This window comes from Cetorhinus maximus, chromosome 1, assembly GCF_964194155.1.
Source record: "Cetorhinus maximus chromosome 1, sCetMax3.hap1.1, whole genome shotgun sequence".
NCBI classification, from domain to species: Eukaryota; Metazoa; Chordata; class Chondrichthyes; order Lamniformes; family Cetorhinidae; genus Cetorhinus; species Cetorhinus maximus.
Window position 1 is genome coordinate 95,846,578 of NC_135879.1, and position 22,002 is coordinate 95,868,579.

A 22,002-nucleotide genomic window follows, 5' to 3' on the forward strand; every position below is an offset into this window, starting at 1 on the left:
ACAGCTTTTGCACACAGAGGAAAATTGCCAGAGGGAATCCTGAGTTTGTAATGGAGCCTGCCCAACTTTCCATCTGGAAATTTGGGCAGGCTCCATTAGAACGTACCACTCTACGTTGAATCCGACAAGGCTTTGTACAGCATTAAGCATAACTTCCTCCCTTTTGTCACCCAGACCTTTTAAGATAAAGCCCAGCAGTTCAATACCTTTTGTGATTACTTTTTGTACCTGTGCACTAGCTTTTGTGATTTTTGTACATGGACACAAAAATCCCTTTGCTTCTCCACGTCTCTCACCATTAAGAAAATATTTTGATTTGTCTTTCTCGGATCCAAAATGGATGATCCCACATTGAATTAAATGACCTTAAAATGACAGGCCATTTTTCCTTTCAGGGAAATTAAATTTTAAATCATTTTTTTGAGGGAACTTGGCTCTGCTATCAAAGCGACAGATGATGTTCCAATTTTAAGACTGTTTCTTGGTTCCATTATAAGGAGGATTTTTCTAGCAGATCTTGTCGAATTTTATTTGGAGTTGGTATACTTGGCCGCCACCTTTGCTCCTTCCAACAGGGCGTGCTTGGCCAGTTCCCCAGGCAGCAGCAGGCGCACGGTGGTCTGGATCTCCTGGGAGCTAAAGGTCTGGCACTTGCTGTAATGGGCCAGGCAGGAAGCCTCGCCCGCGATGCGCTTGAAAATATTGTTCACGAATGAGTTCATGATGCTCATGGCCCTGGAGGAGATGCTAGTGTTGGGGTGAACCTGCTTCATCACTTTATAGATGTAGATGGAGTAACTCTCTTTCCTGGCTCTTTTCCATTTCTTGCCGCTCTTTGGCGGGGCCTTTTTAATGATTTTCTTGGCGCCCTTCTTGCCAGCTCATGTTTTGTTGTCCTCTTCCATGATGACTTTATGCTTCGGAATACAAAATAGGAGACATTGAGGTTCTGTAGAGATCTTTCCAAGGAGGGCCCAGGCAGCATCCCTGAATTAGCCATCCCGCTACCCCGCAGCAGAGGTCACCGACAAGTAGATCGCAACATTCCTAACGGCATCAGAGGGCTGTGGATATTAGGGACTATTATGTTCATCAGCTCAATCGATGGAATCAACTAAGCACTTGCTACAAAAGAGAGCTGAGTTTAAAATAGTAGAGTCGTATTTTTAATGGTTTATCTGTTTAAATTTTCATGACCCGTCCCGAAATAGGTCCCCAATTTGTTACAACCGGGATGGAACCCCAATTTTGTTATGAACCCAAGTGAGGAGGAATGAGCTGGCTGCCCTCTTTATTCAAACTCTTTGCTTGGTTAGTCGCAACAAGATTTGTTTAAAAATCCTTTCCCAGGGACACCTTTTCCCAGTCCAAATGTATTTACTTTTTATAAGGAGCCAATTTAACCAGGCCTTCTTGAGTCAAAGAAAGAGTAAGCTTATTAGTTACTAAACCCCGAAGAAAAATAATAAAATGACACAATATACACATACGCACGCTGATTAGAAATGAGAAGTTAAAGCATCTGAGTATAAGTTTTAAAATATACAAATCAGTCCTTGGCTTGTCTGTGAGGTGTAGATGGTGAAACGTTGCAGTCGTTAAGTTGGCTGTTTTCGGTACAGCTGATTCGCAGTCTTTTGGAGACACCTGTGGCTCCTACCCGAGGGAGGAATCCTGGTTCTTACTGCAAGGTGGCTGCTTCCCTTTGCTTGTGGTCGCTGCGAGAACACACTTGCCCCCTCAGCAAGAGGCAGAGAGAGAGAGGGAATCGCCTGCTTGTCTTTGCAGGGGTGACTGACTGGTGTTCCTTCTTGTTTGTGTCACTCACCCAGCATTGGTCTGCAGCCAGCTTTGTAACCCATTTTAACCCTGTCTATTCCCAGGAGGGAGGAAAAGCCCATGTCTTGCATCCAGAGTCCATTTTTCTTTCATCTCAGTCCATTTTATACATCCTGATATATAAATAACAGGAGATGCATTTTTAGATGACTGCTGAGATGTGGGAATCAGGCTCCATTGTCTCTGCAAACACAAATTATAAATCCAGTCTTTTGCATTTTCCTTATCTTCCTTTCAAGTGTCTCTGTTTGAAGTAGGTGCGACATTCCATGTTCTCTCAAGACAGGTCTGTCAGCTGGACAGACTGGGCCTGTTTCCACTGGAGTTTAGAAGAGTGAGGAGTGACTTGATTGAAGTATATAAGACCCTGAATGGTCTTGACAAGGTGGACATGGAAAGGATGGTTCCTCTTGTAGGTGAGCCCAGAACTAGGGGGGCACTGTTTTAAAATTAGGGGTCGACCTTATTGGACAGAGATGAGGAGAAATTATTTCTCTCAGAGGGTTGTATGACTTTGGAACTCGCTGCCTCAGAAGGTGGTGAAGCGGGTCACTGCATAATTTTAAGGCAGAGGTAGATAGATTCTTGTTAGGCAAGGGAATCAAAGATTACCCGGGGTAGATGGGAATGTAGAACTCGAAACACAAACAGATCAGCAATGATCTCATTGAATGGCGGAGGAGGTTCGAGGGGCCGAATGGCCTACTTCTGCTCCTATTTCGTATGTTCATATGTTAGTATAATCCACATAGGAATTTTCTAGAGAGTGCTCACTTTACATTATCAGCCATCCTTTGATCAGTGTCTTTACTTGTATTTCCTTTTAAAAACACAGGTCTTCCTTAAAAAGTTCAATATGCCTGTTGGTAGTTGTAGCTCACTTTCCTGACAAAATTGCATAAGTCAATACAGGCTGTTTCTTGCCTTGAACCTATAGACTTATTCACCAGCATTATGAACTTTTACACTAAGCAGGCAAGCAGTAAAGGTTGTGAGATTTGCACTGCTTCATTCTAGAGACAGTGCATTGTGCAGAGTTTGTAACTAATTTTTTGTCATTGATATCCCCCCACCCCCCTGCTACCCTCCCCCCATTTTGCAGGTACAGTCCTGGTTCAGCAGTTAATGTCTGTATTTATAAGTGAACACAGCAACTTATTTCCCAAAGAAGGAGAAGAGATTCAGGGCAGACAGGACGGGTGCAATAACAACAATGAAATACCAAAGAAACCCTTTGTGCCATTTCCTCCGCCTCTCAATAAAGAGAACAAGAAGCCAGCCGTGGAACCTGTACGTCAGTGCTCCTGGGATAACTCAGAGTCACCCAAAAGGGGAAGTGGTGAGAATGGGGGCTCTCCTACTGCACTGAATGGGGGCAACAAGTTGAGCAGCAGCCCTAGGGCCAGCCTCAGCAAAGTGGATGTCAACAGAAGCCCACCCATCATGGTGAAAAAGAATCCAGCTCATTCTAAAGGCAGTGGTATAGTCACTAATGGGTCATTCAGCAGCCCTGCAGAAAGCCAGGAGAAAGTGCAGACATTGCCAAACGGTAGTTTGCAAGCAAGGAGAAACTCTTCACTGAAAGGAACAGGGACCAAGATGGGCACTGGTAGCATGCAGAATGGGGGAGTGAGAATGGGAATCTCCAGCACAGATATGATGAGTTCCTCCTTAAACAATCGAGTTGCAGGGTGGATGCCCAATGGGTACGTCACACTGAGGGACAATAAGCCCAAGGACACAGTAAACAGCGAATCCACACAGCACAACAGACTATCCACCTATGACAATGTTCAGCAGCAGTTTTCTCTTTCAAACTCTGACGACAAGCAGAGTGTGGACAGTGCCACCTGGTCTACCTCGTCCTGTGAAATCTCCTTGATGGAACATTCAAACTCCTGTCGCTCCTCCACAACTACCTGTCCAGACCAAGATATTTATGCAGCAAGTTATGAAGAGCCAATTTTGGAGGGACCAGCTCATGAGACATCCCTTCGGACTGACTCCGAGAACAAATATGAGCGGAGCAGTGGAGGTGGCTGCAGTAGTCGTGCAACCAACAGCAGTGATAACAGTGACACATTTGTCTCCAACACTTCCACTGGCAATCACAGTGCCTTGCACAGTCTTGTAACAAGCCTGAAGCAAGAAGTAACAAAACAAAAGATTGAGTATGAAGCAAGGATAAAAAGGTATGTGTCTGTTATGTAGACTACACAAAGTAGATTTACTGTTTTAAAGCTGTAATGCAACCTATGCTTTCAAATTTTAAATAGTACTTACTATAAACAGTAAGAATTTACTTCAACCTCTCTCTGTTTTTAGCTTCCTGTTTTGTTGTAAAATAAAAGTTGTTCCCTAATGTCCATAATAATCTTCTTTTAGTTGGAAGTATTCATGTTGTTTGAGGGGTAGGATTGAACCCAGCCACAATACCCCAAAAAGTTGAATATTACTGTCTAGGTCCACACATAAAGAATAATCCCTTGGGTGGGTTACCAAAAGGTGACTGATGTTGTAACAAGGAGTCACTGTCAGGTTGCTGATCGCTATATGAAAACTTTTACTAGTAAGTACGATCAGTTTACAGATGGGGAACATTATACAATAAATCCCACCCTTTAGCAACAAGAATATGTCCAGTAGGTTCATGGTTAGTAAACAGGACTGGGAACACTAACTTCAAAAAGAAATCCCAGAGCAGCTGAGAACTCACAGGTCAGTTAATGTTACATGTTGGTAAGCTACAATGGGTGAAACTATGAGGCACATGGAGAAATATGAATTTATCAGGTCTAGTCAGTATAGATTTCCAAAAGGTGGATTAGGAATGACCAATCTTACAAAAATCTTTGAAAAAATAATTAAATGTGATGAAGCTAGCAGGAGGACATAATGAGGTTAGCCAGAGGACACAGTGAGGTTAGCAGGATGGCACAGTGAGGTAGGCAAGAGGGCACAGTGAGGTTAGCAGGAGGATACAGTGAGGTTAGCAGGAGGACACAGTGAGGTTAGCAGGAGGACACAGTGAGGTTAGCAGGACACAATGAGGTTAGCAGGAGGACACAGTGAGGTTAGCAGGAGGGCACAGTGAGGTTAGCAGGAGGGCACAGTGAGGTTAGCAGGAGGACACAGTGAGGTTAGCAGGAGGGCACAGTGAGGTTAGCAGGAGGGCACAGTGAGGTTAGCAGGAGGGCACAGTGAGGTTAGCAGGAGGGCACAGTGAGGTTAGCAGGAGGACACAGTGAGGTTAGCAGGAGGGCACAGTGAAGTTAGCAGGAGGGTTAGGGTTTATTTATCATTTTTTAACTCCTCAGCTCCCTGAGGCAGCTCAGTGCCTCAGGGAGCTTTCATTGCGAGCACATGCGCGAACTTCCGTGCTCACCCTCCTCCCGCCCCGACCCAGGCAGCGCTGAGCGCTGCAGCATGCGTTTCACACTGGGCGGGCCTTAATTTGCCTTCCAGCGTGAAATCACGGTTGGGGCCTGATCGTGGGTGGCAGTCACTTTTTCAGCCGCTCCCACTCAGCCCCGCCAATCCTGCCCGACCAGGGCAAAATCACGACCGACCAGGGCAGCAGACACATGATCCAGAATATTGCCGTCGGCGTGCGGGGGCGGGCCGGACACGCTGACACATAAAATGATGCGAGATGACGTCGGACGTGCGTCCCGACGTCATCACGCGTCATTTCGATATTGCGTTCGGCGGGCGCGCGCCAGAGGCGGCTGCGCATCTGCTGAACTGACAAAGGCCTATTAAGTCCATTAAGAAAACACATTACATCATTAACAGCACTGCCCGTCTAACCTTAAGGTTGGTGGGCAGGCGAAGAGCCCAAGCGGCCTTTGCGTTTTCCAGGAAACCTCATCCACGGGTGGGTTTCCTGAAGGTTTAATAAAATAAATAAATTTTGCTGATTGACAAACATGTCCCAGCTCATGTGGCACTGTCACATGAGGGGACATGTCTAAATAATTTTTCGCTTTATTTATAAAAAAGCTTCGTTATGTACTTAATCTCCCTGAGGCAGCTCCGTGTCTCAGGGAGATTGCTGCGCTTTTTTTGTGCGCATGCGCGAAAGAGCACAGCCCCCAACTCCGCCTCCCCCCCCGCCCACACAGGTAGCGCTGAGTGCTACAGAATACATATTACGCTGGGTGGGCCTTAATTGGCCCGCCCAGGTAAAATGGTGCCGCGTAGCCAATTGCAAGCAGCAATCGGCTCCGCGCCCGCTCCAGCCCAGCCTGCCCAACATAGGGAAGATTCAACCCATAGGAACACCACCACCTGGAAGTTCCCCTCCAAGCCACTCACCATCATGACTTGGAAATATATTGCCGTTCTTTCACTGTCTCTGGGTCGAGATCCTGAAACTCTCTAACAGCACTGTGGATGTACCTACACCATATGGACTGCAGCAGTGCAAGAAGGCAGCTCATCACCACCTTCTCAAGGGCAATTAGGGATGGGCAGTAAATGTTGGCCTAGCCAGTGATGCCTACATCCCATAAATGAATTTTTAAAAATTGAGAAGTTCCCAGTTTTGAGGGATTACAATTATGATGAGAGACTTGATAAAGTAGGGCCTTTTCCACTAAAGATGAGAAGGGTTAGGATAGCCTAAAAGAGATCTTCAAGATTATAAAGGGCTATGATAAGATAAATTGATTGGTAGTTTCCTCTGGTTAACAAAAAGCAATGAGAGGGCACAAAATTAAGATGATCACAAAAGAATACAAGGGACAGTGAGAACACATAACTTAATAGATAGTGAATGGAATGTGGAATTCTCTACCACAAACAGCTGCTGGAGCAGAATCCATTCCGCTAAATTCAGACAAAGGAATATTAAAGGAATACAGAGAGCAAATAGAGAGTCAGATTAGACTAGGTGGCTCAGGTGGAAAAAAAACATCAGCACAAATATGATGGGCTAAATGACCTGTTTCTGTGCTGGCATATTTTATGACAGATTCTTTCCTTCCTCAAACTCAGGATTGCTGAAAGCAGTTGGGTACATTTATTGCCATCTCAGCTGAGTTTAGCCAACTCAGTATGTGTCAGGGAGTGAACTTGGCACTTACTGAGCTGAAACATCAAGGGAGCTGGAAGAGATCATTTTGATAAGACAGACAGAATGATGATAGTACCTGCAAATTCTGCAAGCAAAATTGATCCTTATTGCACCCCTGTTCGAGGTGAAAATGGGGCAACGAGGACCAGTTTTGGGACACAATAACCTTCTCCCAATATGTATTAGTGAAGGTGGCTTTCCAGGCATCCACACGGACAAGGTAATGCCAAATGGAGCAGGTCCGGCACCGGACCTACCCTATGCTGCCATTTTTTAAATTCATTCACGAGATGTGGGCTTTGCTGGTTGGGCCAGCACTTATTGCCCATCCTTAATTGTCCTTGAGAAGGTGGTGGTTCCTTCTTGAACCGCTGCAGTCCATATTGTGTAGGTACACCCACAGTGCTGTTAGGAAGGGAATTCAAGGATTTTAACCCAGCGGCAGTGAAGGAACGGCGATATATTTCCAAGTCAGAATGGTGAGTGACTTAGGGGAGAACTTTCAGGTGGTGGTGTTCCTATATGCCTGTTTCCCTTGACCTTCAAGACAGTAGATGTCACAGGTTGGGAAGGTGCTCTCGAGGGATCCTTGGTGAGTTGCTTCAGTGAATCTTGTACATGGTACACACTGCTGCCACTGTGTCTCGGTGGTGGAAGGACTGGCTAAGTTGGTGGATGGGGTGCCAACCAAGCGGAGTGCTTTGTTCTGGATGGGGTCCAGCTTCTTGGGTGTTAGTGAAGCTGCACTCATCCAAGCATCACACTCCTGACTTGTGCCTTGCAAAGGGTGGAAAAGCTTTGGGGAGCCAGGAAGTAAGTCACTTGCCCAAGAATTCTCAGTACCTGACCTGCTCTTGTGGCCATTGTTTTTATGTGGCTGGACCAGCTAACTTTCTGGTCAATGGATGGTGAAGGTGGGTGGTTCGACAGTGGTGATGCCATTGAATGTCAAGGGGAAATGGTTAGATCCTATCTAGTTGGAGATGGTCATCGCCTGGCACTTATGTGGCACAAATGTTCCTTTCACTTATTCGTCCAAGCCTCCAGTTCTTGCTTCATACGGGCACAGACTGCTTCACTATTTGATGAATTACACATGTGCCAGGCAATAGCCATTGCCAACAAGAGAGAGTCTAAACACCACCATTCACAGTTGGATGCAGCAGGACTGCAGAGCTTTGATTAACCTGTTAGTCATGGGATCATGTGGCTCTGATAGGGCCTCCAATCGGCATGTGCTGCTTATCATTTATTTTGTCCAGTATTATAGCTTCACCAGGTTGGAACCTCATTTTCAGGTACATCTGATACTGCTCCTGACATGCTCTTCTCATTGAACCAGGGTCGCTTGATGATGATGATAAAGTAAGGGATATGTCAGACCATGAGGTTATAGATTGTGGTTTAATAGAATTCTGCTGCTGATGACAGCCCACAGTGCCTCGTGGATGCCCAAATTTGAGCTGCTAGATTTGGTCTGAACCTGTCCTGTTTAATATGGTGGTAGTGCCACACAACATCATAGAGTGTGTCCTCAGTGGGAAGATGGGACTTCATCTCCACAAGTACAATGGTTACTCCTACCAATACTGCCATGGACAGATGCATCTGTGACAGGTAAATTGTTGAGGACAAGCAGGTTCTTCTCTCACCACCTGCCAGAAGCCCAGTTTGACACCTACGTCCTTCAGAACTCAGCCAGCGGTGGTGTTCCTTAGGCACTGTTAGTGATGGACATTGAAGGCCCCCACCCAAAGTACATTCTGCAGCCTTCAAGTGGCACTTAACTTGTGATTCTTCAAATGAAGGAGGGTGGTAGGTGGTAATGAGCTGGTGGTTTTCTTAGCTTATGTTTGAACTGACGCCATGGGTAGAATTTTCGGGTCGGCGGGCAGCTGCGATCAATGGGCTTGATTGCGGCCAGGGAATGGACTGCCAACCGCGATCAGCCCCTGGCTGCGATTTCACGCTGGCTGGCCAATTAACGGCTGGCCAGCATGAAACATGCGCTGAAAGGCTCGGCGCTGCTGGGGTGGGGGTGGAAGAGGGTGAGTGCTGAAGTCAGCGCGGGCAAAGGGAGAGCACAGAATGAAAGCTCCCTGAAGGCAGAGAGCTGCCTCAGGGAGCTGAATAATTTAAAACCAATCAATAAAGATTTGAAACTGCGGAAAACAATGTCCACACATCAGATTCACTCACATGAAAATATAGATGATGAAAATTCTGTCCAAACATTTTTTTTTCATTAATAGTAGAAACCTCATCCCGCTCGTGAATGAGGTTTCCTGAGAAATGCAAAGGTCACGTGGCTGTTTCGCCCGTCTGCCAACCATAATGTTGGACGGGCAGCAAAAAATCACCATCAATTGCAACTTTAAAGGTCTTAATAGGCCTCCTAATTGTCGGTGGGCGCGCTGCCAACTCTCACACATGCCCACCGACCAAAATATTGTGCGAGTGCGCAATGACATTGGGACATACTTCTGACATCATCGCGTGCTATTTCATGCTCGAGTGTGTTGGGCGCGTGCCCGCACGCTGAGCTGAAAATTCTATCCCATGAGATTTCATGGGGTCTGACTTCAATGTTGAGGATGCTGGGGTCCACCATGCATTACTGTGTTGCCACCTCTGAATGGGGTTGGGGGGTGGGGCTCTGGTGGTGCAATGTGATCTGTCCTGCAGGTGGGACATGACATACCCTGGTGATGGTGGTGCCTGCCACATTGACTGAAATTCTGTGAGAGTGACTATGCCAGGCTATCGCTTGACCATTCTGTGGGACAGCTCTCCCAACTCTGGCACAAGTTGCCAGAATGTGTTCGATGCCTAGGTTGTTGCCAGGTGCTTCCCCTGGTTTTATCCTTATACTTTCTTTCAGTTTTAAAGTGGTTTTGCCATTTCAGAGGCTAATTAAGAATCAGCCACATTGCCACATAAACCAGGTTAGTACAGCAGGTTCCCTTCCATAAATGGCATTGGTTTGGGTTTCTCTGATAATCGGAGCTTTATGGTCACCTCCAACTAGCTTTATATTCCAGATCTATTGTAAGATTCTACTCCTGGTCTAAAGGTTCTTCAGTCTCTACTCTGGATATCAATGACACACAACAACTTGGATCCACCAAATGTGATACACTTTTATTAAACCACTAAGCAACAGTACATACTCAGGATAATACTGGCCGCTTAGCTTCCCTGCAAGCTGGAGTTCACCTTGGTGGTCAATCTGATGATGAGTCCTCCATGCGCATCTCCTGAGCAATTGAGCAAATCACTCTAACTCACTGCGGCCAAAATGTATTTGTGGGCTCTTTCTTTATATCTTTGTTTGCTATGGCCCTGTGCCTTTTAAGGTAATACCTGTTCTTAGCCCATTTAATTGGTTTTCAATTACATCTGTGTCTTGCCCCTTGTTCTTATGTCCTGGACACCTCACAAGATTGTGCTTGAAGGAATAGAACTAGCCTGACTCCGCTTTGTTATGTCTGACACTGTTAACAATCCCCAAGCCGTTACAGACTGACATCTTTACTACCTCTAATGAGCATATAAAATCTACCTTTCTCACAGTTTGACACCAGTTCACCTGCACAGTTTAATTCATTTTGCAGAACGTGCCAATTCTAGCAGGGCTTTGCCCTGACTAAATTGACTTTGTGTTTTGAGCTCACAGTGCAGTTCATGCCTTTGGTCTGGATTCTTCTTTCACCTCAATGTCCTATGTTATGACCATGAGACAGACTCCATATGCAGGGTTACACCACAACTAGTCTACATTAATTAATATAAAAGAAATAAAGAAACCGTTTCATAGTGAAAAAGTGGTTGTATGTTAAAAAGGTAAATAAAACGCTGGCTTATAGCATCTACCCTTAAGTGTATAATTTTGCCTGAGAACATTATTACACTTTTTTTAGACTAAGTACTTACTTCAGCTACTCCTTCCTTTTCTTCCTGTATCATTTTATCATTAGTCTAATTTTTCTCTTTCTACATCAGTGACTAGATTCACATACTAAATACATTACAACTATAAGCTGTACCACTACCAGAACATGTGATATTATATTTATGCAGGAATGTGTTTCAAAATTAGCCCCAACATCCCACCAAGATGTTTCCAGGATATGTTTAAGTTTTTGCAAAATCTTGTCACATTTGATAAGACGCCTTCCCAGTCTTGTCCATCTCCTCTCATAACACAGTTAAATGCCCAGGTAATGGGGGTATGACATACCCAAACTTCTCCCCATACTATCTCAAAATCCCCTTTAAATCACCCTTGAGATTTTCCCCTTTACAATCTGCCTGTACAGTACATTACAATCTTCTGAATTGGCACAAGGTGATGTTGTTTTCATATTGGGCCAGTGCTTCTAGATGATTGTTATTTTCCGGGGTCTGCTCTCCCAATCAGGAGCCATACAGACACATCATTCTGGGAAGCCACATCAGAGACATTCCTCCCCTCCAGGATGAGTATATTAATAGTCCGATCATGATTTTCCAGTTGTTCTACCGCCCTTTTCAGGTGGACATTCATAATTTGGTCCCCTGCCAGCTGAGTCTTGGTTGGTCTTCCTCCTGGGAGGCCAAATCCAAACTCTCCACGAGCAAGGTACCCTGTGTTAAATGTCATGGCAGCATCATTGGCTAAATTTCTTTCTCCCCTTGATTTAAACCCACTCTCTGCAGACTTGTAGTACAGTTTGCAATCCACTACCCCTGTCTCCTGGCCAATGGTTTGGTCCAGCACTTGGTTCAACAGTCTCTCACACAGATTTCTCATCTATTTACCACACCAATCTGGTAATCCTATCCTTGTTAAATTCAACATCAGTTATACCGCCTCATGGTGCACATTATGATACAACATTTCACTATTAGATATTAACACTTCACCATTCTTTGGAATCTTCAATTTTCATAGGGAAAAATCTTATTCCCTCATCCCTTGCCTCATTATTATTCTTGACCACTTTCTTTGTCTGGTTCATGAGTGGGGTGATCAGCATGAAAAAAAATTCTGCTTTTTTTTAGATTTCAGTTTCCTCTTCCCATTATTTGTGTTAAATTCCATTATCCATTATAACTTCAATGTGATGTCTGAATAATATCAGCTTAGATTGATGGTCCTTTCAGACTGACAGTCCCCACCTGCAGATCACCTCACTCAAGAAAATTAAAGGGTAGAATTTTCCCCCTGTCGGGGAGGTTGTGTGGGGGCGGACGCAGGCAGGCGCGGACCCAAACAGTGCCCCTGATTGGGTCTGTGCCACCATTTTACGTGGGTGGGTCAAATATGGCCCGCCCAGCGTGACGCGCACCCAGAAGCGCTGTTAAGAAAGATATACAAATCGGTTCTTGGCTTGTCCATGAACAGTAGCTGGCAAAACATTGTGGCCATTAAGCTGGGTGATTCTGGTAGAGCTGGCTTTGACAGTTGACAAGGTGGTTTGGAGACATTTGATTCTGCAGGTTAACTGAAGGAGCTGTTCTATTTCATTTTTAACTGTGGCTTTGCTGACTTGCCTCCAGCAACAGAGGAAGACTTCTTTTTACCTGCAAGCTGCAGGGATGCTTAGTTGATGTTCTTCAGCTGTGACCTTCATAACACACACTAGAACACCAGAACTAACACACACACATCAGGTTTGCAGCTAGATTTTTAACCCCTTTTGTTGTGTATTCCTGGAAGAGAAAAACAAACATGTCTTTCACCCAGAATCTGCTTTCTTTCAACTCAGATCTTTTAAACATTCTGAGATATAACTCAATAGGAGATAGTTTCTGCTGAAATGTGGTAATTGGTCTCCATTGTCTCCGCAACTACAGGAGATTACAGTTCAGTTTTTGCATTGCATCTCTTCCTTTCAAGTGCCTCTGCCTGAAGTAGGCCTTGACACCTTTTAGGTACAATGTTCCATATTCTCTGGACTAGTAAATCAAGTGTAATCCATGTAAGAATTTTCCAGCAAATGGTTACTTTACATTGTTAGCCAGCTTTTGCTTGTATGTTTTAAATCAAAAAAAAATTTCTTGCTTTAAAAGTTCAATATGTCCATAAGTAGTTTGGGCTGTGATCCACTGTGAACTTAACTGAATTCACAAATTGCTAGGTCTGCTAGGTTACTCATCCATTCACATAACTTGAGGTCATCTAAAACTCTGCCCATGCTCCTAACTTATACCAAATCCCATTCACCCATTATCCCTGTGTTCATTGCTCCTGTTTGAGCAACATCTCGATTTTAAAATTCTGCTCCTTGTTTTCAAATCTCTCCATGGCCTCGCCCCTCCCTATCTCTGTGATTTTCTCCCACCGCACAACCCTTTCAGTTATTTGTGCTGCTCTAAGCATCCCTCATTTTAATTGCTCCATCATTCATGGCCATGCCTTGGCCCTCAGCTATGGAATTCCCTCCCTAAACCTCTTTGTGTCTCTACCTCACTTTGAGACACTGCTTAAAACCTACTTCTTTGAGCAAGCTGTTCTTCATCCATTCTAATATCTCTTTAAGTGGCTTTTTTATTTTATAATAACCCTGTGAAGCACCTTGGGCATTTTATTGCATTAAAGCCGCTATATAAATACAAGTTGTTGTTGTTTTATAAATTATTAGGGTATTGGAGGGCAGCAGATTTTGTGGAATTTAACTTCAATATGGCCATCAGATAGGAGAAAAAAGGATGAAATTAGTGTTCTGTCAGCTTGGTCACTCCCACACTCATCCACCCTATTTCAAGGAATATGTGCCACAGACACTCCCTTCAGTAAAAGCTGGCGCACACCCAGCCGAGGCCCTGTCAGATAAGTATAAAACATATGTGAGACCAGCAGTCCTGCTCCTTTGAATGCCGCAAGGTACATTTGGGCTATCACCCCAGGCTTCCCCAACCTCCTTCCCCTTCAGTTCAATGAAAGCTCTCCATATCCCACTTTATTTATCAAAATTTGTTTGATTATGGGCCTAGTGACTTCTGACTGCCCAGTTAGCTGCCTCTGGATATCTGTTTTGTATGGGCATCTGGACAGTAGGATGTTAAAAAGGCCTGGCTGTTGACCAGGCCACCCACTGCAGCTCTGTGCTGCCACCGATTATGTTCCCTGGAATTCAAATTGCTCCTAATCTGACCAGTTATTCTCAGTTTTATAAAGTCAGCCAGAAAGTAAAAGTTAGTTGGTTTTTGCTCTTCAGGTTTCCATTTTGAAGCATCTGCCATTGAACCATGTTTGCCCATTTCACTTTATAAAAATGGTAAAAGAGAGGTTTACAAAGAAACCCAGTCTGAATGGTGATAAGGAACACTGGTGTCCAATATTTTAGCTACAATAGTGATTGTTTCAGAATTCAGCTCTGCTTCATGTTAGAACAATACCTGACGTAGAATATTGTCCCATCTCCTCTCCCCTAGCCCCAATAACCATGTACTTTGTCGCTTGTTATTATTCAATTTATCAAGAGTATCACTCTTGGGTAAAAGTTGAAACCTGGGTTAGTGTTAGGGGTGAGATGGGGGAAGGGTGCGTGTGGAGAGTTTAATTCAAGGCTGTCCATTGTCACTGAAAAGTGAACATTCAGCAGTTGCAAAATTTTCCACCCCTTAGATGCCCAAGGCCTGCCTTCCATGATATACAGGTGGGTCTGTAAATGGATGAACTCCACTGCCCACCTAAACAGTGGTATGATTTAATAATGCAAATCAGAGTCGTACCTTGGTTGCAAAGCTCCAATTACAAAATGTAAGTAAAAGTGTGCACTGCACATGTTCCACTTAGTTGTACTACGTGTTGGGAGGCTGAACCTGCAGTTCTTAAAGGGATCACAGAACAGCCGAGGAAATTTTGAGTTTTTAGTTTGAGTGCCCAGGAGAAGCAATGGTGCTTCCCACAACAAAAGCTCCAAGCATAATAAATGTACTCATGGCACCCCTGTAAGTTCCAACCATGTCAGATCCAATGTAGGCCACCTCAGCATAGAAGCCTGCCAATTTCTACTGTCCAACAACTGGTGAGTTATAGTAAAAAAAACCTCTTGGTGCCCTCAGTTCCCCAGCACGAATGAGCAAGTGGAGCATCTCTGTCAACTTCATGCCCGTTTTGGGTGAAAGTCAAATTTTCTGATCAGTAAAAATAACTTGGCTGAGTTGTTTATTCGCTCGTGCTATCTTAAATCACCGCATTAGCCAACTGAAGTAGGGATGAACTAAATGGCTCTGCATTAAGGGACACCATTTTAACTTAGTACTTTCAAGCCTTTATTATTTTTCTTAACTATTTCCACATGCATAGAAAGTTAGCTTTGAGTGAGTTAAATAACCAGATACTACAAAGCTGGAAATCGAAAACCAAATCACATTTCAAAGCTTTGCAGTAAATAGCCTTTAGAGATGCATTAATTCGAAACCCTCTATGTATGCTGCTCTTGCTTTGTTGCTGTTTTCAATTCTACAATATGACAAACAACTGATGTACTGAAAGAAGCAGCTTTTGTCTTGTAACTGACTTTCCCATTATCATTTCCCTGCTCTACTGGTGCCAGGGGGTAGCTTCTAGAGAAATGAATAAATCCAGATGTCCCACACTTAGAATTACCATTCATTCCACAATCATAACAAGAAACTCAATAACCTTTAGCATTGCTTCCTGTGGAAGAATGTGAATTTATATCATGCACAGGCCAGTTGGCAGAAAGTCATATCTTCTTGAGACTCTTAACCTGACTCATTGTGGCCTCTGAAATGTGCCTGAACACCTCAGCATTGCTTTTGTATGTCCTGTACACAAAAAGCAGGACAAATCGAACCCAATCAATTACTGCCCCATCAGTCTGCTCTCGATCATCAGTAATGTGATGGAAGGAATCATCAACAGTGCGATCAAGTGGCATTTGCTTAGCAGTAACCTGCTCAGTGATGCTCAGTTTGGGTTCCACCAGGGCCACTTAGCTTCTGGCCTCATTACAGCCTTGGTTCAAACATGGATAAAAGAGCTGAACTTTAGAGGTGAGGTGAGAGTGACAGCCCTTGACATCAAGACCGCATTTGACTGAGTGTGACATCAAGGAGCCCTAGCAAAACTGGAGTCAATGGGAATCAGAGGGAAAATTCTCGGTTGGTTGGAGTCATACCTAGCACAAAGGAAGATGGTTGTGGTTGTTGGATGTCACTCATCTCATTTCCAGGACATCACTGCAGGAGTTCCTCAGGATAGTGTCCTAGGCCCAACCTCTTCAGTTGCTTCATTGATGATCTTCCTTCCATCACAAGGTCAGAAGTGGGGATGTTCACTAATGATTGCATGATGTTCAGCACCATTCACGATTCCTCACATACCGAAGCAGTCAATGTCCAAATGCAGCAAGACCTGGACAACATCCAGGCTTGAGCTGACAAGTGGCAAGTAACATTCGCGCCACACAAGTGTCAGGCAATGACCATCTCCAACAGGAGAGAATCTAACCCCCATCGCCCCTTGACATTCAATGCATGACCATCGCTAAAGCCCCTACTATCAACATCTTGGGGGTTACCATTGCCCAGAAACAGAACTGGACTAGCCATATAAACACTGTGGCTATAAGAGCAGATCAGAGGCTAGGAATCCTGTGGAAAATAACTCACCTCCTGACCCAAAGCCTGTCCACCATCTACAAAGCACAAGCCAGGAGTGTAATGGAATACTCCCCACTTGCCTGGATGAGTGCAGCTCCTACAACACTGAAGAAGCTGGACACCGTCCAGGACAAAGCAGCCCGCTTGATTTTCAACCCATCCACAAATATTCATTCCCTCCACCACTGACGAACAGTGGTAGCAGAATGTACCATCTACAAAATTCACTACAGAAACTCACCAAGGCTCCTTAGACAGCTCCTTCCAAACCCACGACCACCATCACCTAGAAGGACAAGGGCAGCAGATAGATGGGGACACCACCACCTGGAACTTCCCCTACAAGCCACTCACCATCTTGGCTTGGAAATATATCGCCGTTCCTTCACTGTCGCTGTGTCAAAATCCTGGAACTCCCTTCCTAACAGCACTGTGGGTGTACCTACATCACATGGACTGCAGCAGTTCAAGAAGGCAGCTCATCACCACCTTCTCAAGGGCAATTAGGGATGAGAAATAAATGCTGACCTAGCCAGCAATGCCCACACCCTATAAATGAATTAAAAAAAGAATCAGCAACTATGATTTCCATGGATGGGAGCAGACTGGAACTTTGTAGCTTATTTGTTTCATGGCTGTATTGACTACCAGTGTAAAGCTCATAAGCAGCTGTTGGAAAATGTAGTAGCTCCTGAATGCGCAGAATCTCCTTTTATATGTGGCATGAAGTCTCATATCCAAAGGGAGACAGTGTAGTGTGGAATCCTCCTACCACAAAATTATTTTTTGCTTCTTCAGTAATGACCTTCAATATAATGTGAAATTCCATTGGGGTTCTGCCAGCCTCTTACTGGACAGGAGACTGGCAAAACCCTGGGAGGGAAAAGTCAACCTTAGTATCAACTCATTCACTTTGCATTAGCAGGCGACAGTACCAATGTAGGTGGCTGCTTGTGGGGTGGTGGTGGGATGCGGAGTGTTGACCCAGGTGGCCACCAGAGGAGGTTTTACCACCCCTACCTGCAGCCCCCACCTAGAAACCCTGCCCTCCACCCCCAAAGTGGCTGCATATAAGGAAATGGGTCTGTTTATTGAAGGCTCAGCCCAAACAGAATTTCTAACTTACTCAAAGCCTTGATCTGATCCCAATGTGCTCCACTCAGTCTACATACCCATTAGTGTTCCCCTATACGCTACCTCACCAAGGTCCTCAAAATACCCTATAGCAGAGCTCATTTGGGATCTCCCAATCCAGTTAGCCAAACAAACTATCCCTTCCCCTGGCCTAGTTGCAGCCCATTTGGGCCCAGTGACTCACCATGTGTAGATCCCAACTGTATGCTTGCCTCTAAGGTACATGCAGTGCCAATACCTGAGCTGTTGGCTGCAAATGTCAGATCAAATGATGGAGCCTCTTTATCCGTGCTGTGCTGTAATTCCCTCCCTTCCCCCTGGGCCTGCTGTGGCAGGGCAGGCTGCAGTTCGTAGGTGTCTGAAAACAGAAAATCAGAAAGGGAAGGTTGGGTAAGGAAAGGGGAGTGAAGTAGAAAGCAAGATGTCCATGGTTACCTCATTTGCAACTTGCTGACCATGAGAGAGGCAAGGGGATGTGAGAAGACAGCTCCTCACTTCCTCCTCCCTCTTTTGCCACCCCACATGTGCTTGTGCACTATCTTCAACCACGGGGCAGCCTTTGCACCCACCCCCATAAACAAAGTCGCCTCAACGGGAGAGCAGCCTTTGCCCCTCCCAACGCGCCTCAACCTTGAAGTCCAACAGGCATCCCTCATGAGTGTTCACAACATTAGTGCGTACTTACCTCCAAGTTCCCCTCAAAGTGTAGCCTGCCAAGTGCATGCCTTTTATATGCTGTTGTGAAAAATATCGGCATGCAATCAAGTCGATGTGGGCGGGAGATCCAGCACGGAGTTGTGGGGGGGGATGAGTCAGGCGGTCTAGCCTTATAATGATATGCTAATGTATGACAATAAGGTTCCTGACATCTGATGGTGAGAAACGTGGCCCGCCATTGATGGGCTGAGCAGACGATCGCAAACTGATTCACGACATCGTGAAACCAATTTTTGGCCTTCTCGCCATATGTTGACTCACACTACCAAACATGCCCAACATCAGCAGGCACAGCCAATTCCACCGCGTATGTGTGTTTGTCAGCCAAACATTTGTGATTGTGGGCAGAATTTTGACCTTGGCAGGCGGGCTCAGCAGGAGTGGGCGATGGCAGTCGGGAAGCCGACCACAGGCCACGATGGAGCCGGAAGGTGATTTCACACTGGAGGGCTAATTAAAGCCCGGCCAGCGTGAACCACGAGCGGCTGTGCTCATTGCTGCCTGTGCGGTGGGGGGGGGGGGGGGGGGGGCGCGGTGGGGGAGGGGAGGAGTGCGCGCTTGAGAATCTCTGTGCTTCAGGGAGATGAAGAGTTTTCAAATAAAAAAATAAAGATTTGAAAAATGTTATAAAACATGTCCCCTCATGCGACTCTGTCACATGAGTAGGCACATGTTATAAGTGAAATGTAAAAAAAATTATTTTATTTTTATTTGATGTTAGAAACCTCATCCCACCCGTGGATGAGGTTTTCATAAAAAATGCAAAGGCCGCTTGGCCTTTTTGCTTGCCCACCAACCGTATGGTTGGACAGGCAGCGAAAAGTGTAAGTTAATTGATGCTTTAATGGCCTTAATATGCCTTTTAATTGTCAGCGGGCGCACTGCCGATTCCTATGCCCACCCACCGATCGAACTATTGCGCAACTGCACATTGACGTCGGGATACACGCCTGACATCAATGCGTGTCATTTCATGCTCGAGCAGGCCTGGCGCGCACCCGCCCGCCAAGGTGAAAATTCTGCCCTGTATTTTTGTTTGTTATCGCGTTAGACAGCATGGACCGCGAGACTTTTTATTGTTTCGCTAAATCTCTCTTTTGAGAATTGGCTCAATGCCTTGCAAGATCTCCATCTTGCATCTCATTGATAGCACAGAATGAGATCCCCCAGGCATTTCAAATCAGCAAAGGCTGATGCTCAGAGAGAATAACGCAAAACCTGCTTCTTTATCTAAACTGGTTCTCATTGCCTTTTATAGATATTACCATGAGCTTCAAATTCCATTCCAGCTGTGAAGCATCAAATGAAATCATTTCAAAATTGATCTTTTCAAACAAGTGTCCAGTGATCACAGTAACCAAATGCAAACACAATTAATAGCCAATGATCCTTAAAAGTGAATTCCAACATAAAGCACGTCTTTAGAATGTCCTTCACAATTCAGATGTCACATTTCAAAGTAGCAAAAAGAGAGAAAGAAGGCTTATGGAGACAGAAATTTACAAGCTCTTGGCAATATGGAAACTTCCTGCACCAAAGGGCAATCGAACTATGATTGACATCAGGATCTATTCAGACTACCTCCTTACAGGAAGTAGCTGGGCAGTGACCTTGAAAGGACCCCAGCTTATCCTTGTGAAATTCCATATAAGATTAGCTCTACCTGTCTCCCTCTCTATCTCTCTCTCTCTCTCCCTGGCCAGGATTTTTCCATCGTCGGACGGGGTCGGGAGGCAGTGGTCAGGAAGCCGCCCGGGATCGGGGCCGGACCGCGATTTCACGCTGACGGGCCAACTAAGGCCCGCCCGGTGTGAAACGCACATGGCAGCGCTGCCAATGGGGGGAGGGGGACGAGTGGGGAACTTCACGCATGTGCGCGCGTGCGCTCTGGAAAAGCTCCCTGAGGCACAGAGCTGCCTCAGGGAGATGAAGAGTTGTGAAAATTAAAGCTAAAGATTTTTAAAATGTTCAAAAATATGTGCCCTCATGTGAACAGGGACATGTGATTAATGAAAAGTTAGCTTTTATTTAATTTTTAATTGCTGTTGGATGAGGTTTCCTGAAAAATGCATAGGCCTTTGCGCCTGCCCACCAACCATAGGGTTGGACAGGCAGCAAAAAATATTGTTTCAATTACATTTTTAATGACCTTAATGAGACTTTTAATTGTTGGCGGGCGTGCTGCCAACTCCCGCGCACACCCACCAAGCGAAATATTGTGCGAGTGCGCGATGACGTTGGGACGCTCGCCGATGTCATCACGCGTCATTTTACACTCGAGCGGGTTGGGCGCATTCCTGTCGGCTCAGCAAAAAACCTTGCCCCCTGTCTGTCTTTACGGCCAGAATTTTCACATTGGCGTGCAGGGGTGGGCCCGGCACGCTGACGCACAAAATGACGCACGGTGACATCGGGCGTACGTCCCGACGTCACCACGTGTCATTCAGATCTTTAGTTTGGCACGCGCGCGTCAGAGGCAGCTGCACACCTGCTGAACTGCCAAAGGCCCGTTAAGGCTATTAAAAAACTAATTATCAACGCTGCCCATCCATCCTTCAGGCTGGTGGGCAGGCGAAGAGCCCAAACGGCCTTCACGTTTTTCAGGAAACCTTATCCATGGGCAGGATGAGGTTTCCTGAAAGTTTTAATAAATAAATAAATATTTCTTTCACAATTTATAAACATGTCCCAGCTCATGTGACACTGTCACATGAGGGGGCATGTCTAAATAATTTTTATCTTTCTTTATTTGAAACCTACAATATGAACTTAATCTCCCTGAGGCAGCTTTGTGCCTCAGGGAGATTTCTGCACTCTTTCACGCACGTGCATGAAAGAGCGCAGGCCCCGACCCTCTCTCTTCCACCTGCCCGCACAGGTAGCGCTGAGCACTACTGGCCATGCGTCATGCTGGGTGGGCCTTAATTGGCCCGCCCATGGAAAATGGCGGTGCGCAGCCGATCATGGGCAGCGATCAGCTCCTCACTCGCCTGCACCAGCTCCTGACCAGCCCGCCCGACAGGCACAGAAAATTCTGCCCTATGTTTACACATATTACAGAAACAGCCCAATTTTAATTTCCATAACCATTTAAATCAAATTGGATTGAAAATCAATTGGTTTCTGCAACAGACAGTCAATCCACAACATCAGATTGTGACAATTAGGTGAGGCAAGATGTAACAGCTTCCCTCTTTCCCTATCACTCATTTGACAGCAGGATTTTAAAAAGGATATGCTTGCACTCGAGTGTTTCACTGTTTATGTGCAGTGACTGTCGGAGACACGAATAAGCTGGTTTGCCTTGAGTTTTTCAAGAAGAAAAGAGAATAGTATTTATTGTACTTAATCCAGTCTAAGAAAAATAATAAAAACAATCCAACTTTCACATGTACACGCATTTGAAGTTCACACACACACACACACACACACACACACCAATGAGTAGCAGAGTGGGAGGATACATTAAGTGACATTTTAAAGTTCAATAAAGATTAAAATTATACGTTTCTCGTACGTTGATGGCATGGGTGGATGCAGGCTAAGCTCAGTGGACCTTCTGGTTTCAGTGTTGAGGCAGTTAAAGCTGTAAACGGACGCTACTTGGTTGACTTCTT

The 22,002-nt window shown here is 45.3% G+C and overlaps 1 protein-coding gene across 4 annotated transcripts in view; it reads left to right on the plus strand.

Annotated features, from left to right (window-relative positions):
* arhgap24 (Rho GTPase activating protein 24) overlaps nt 1-22,002 on the plus strand; it is a 566,765-nt gene that overhangs the window by 537,951 nt on the left and 6,812 nt on the right. For all 4 annotated transcript variants that reach the window (XM_078543927.1, XM_078543937.1, XM_078543945.1 and 1 more), the window contains one exon: nt 2,942-4,031. In XM_078543927.1, coding sequence (XP_078400053.1) covers nt 2,942-4,031 — 1,090 coding nt within the window. The remainder of the gene's footprint in view (nt 1-2,941; nt 4,032-22,002) is intronic.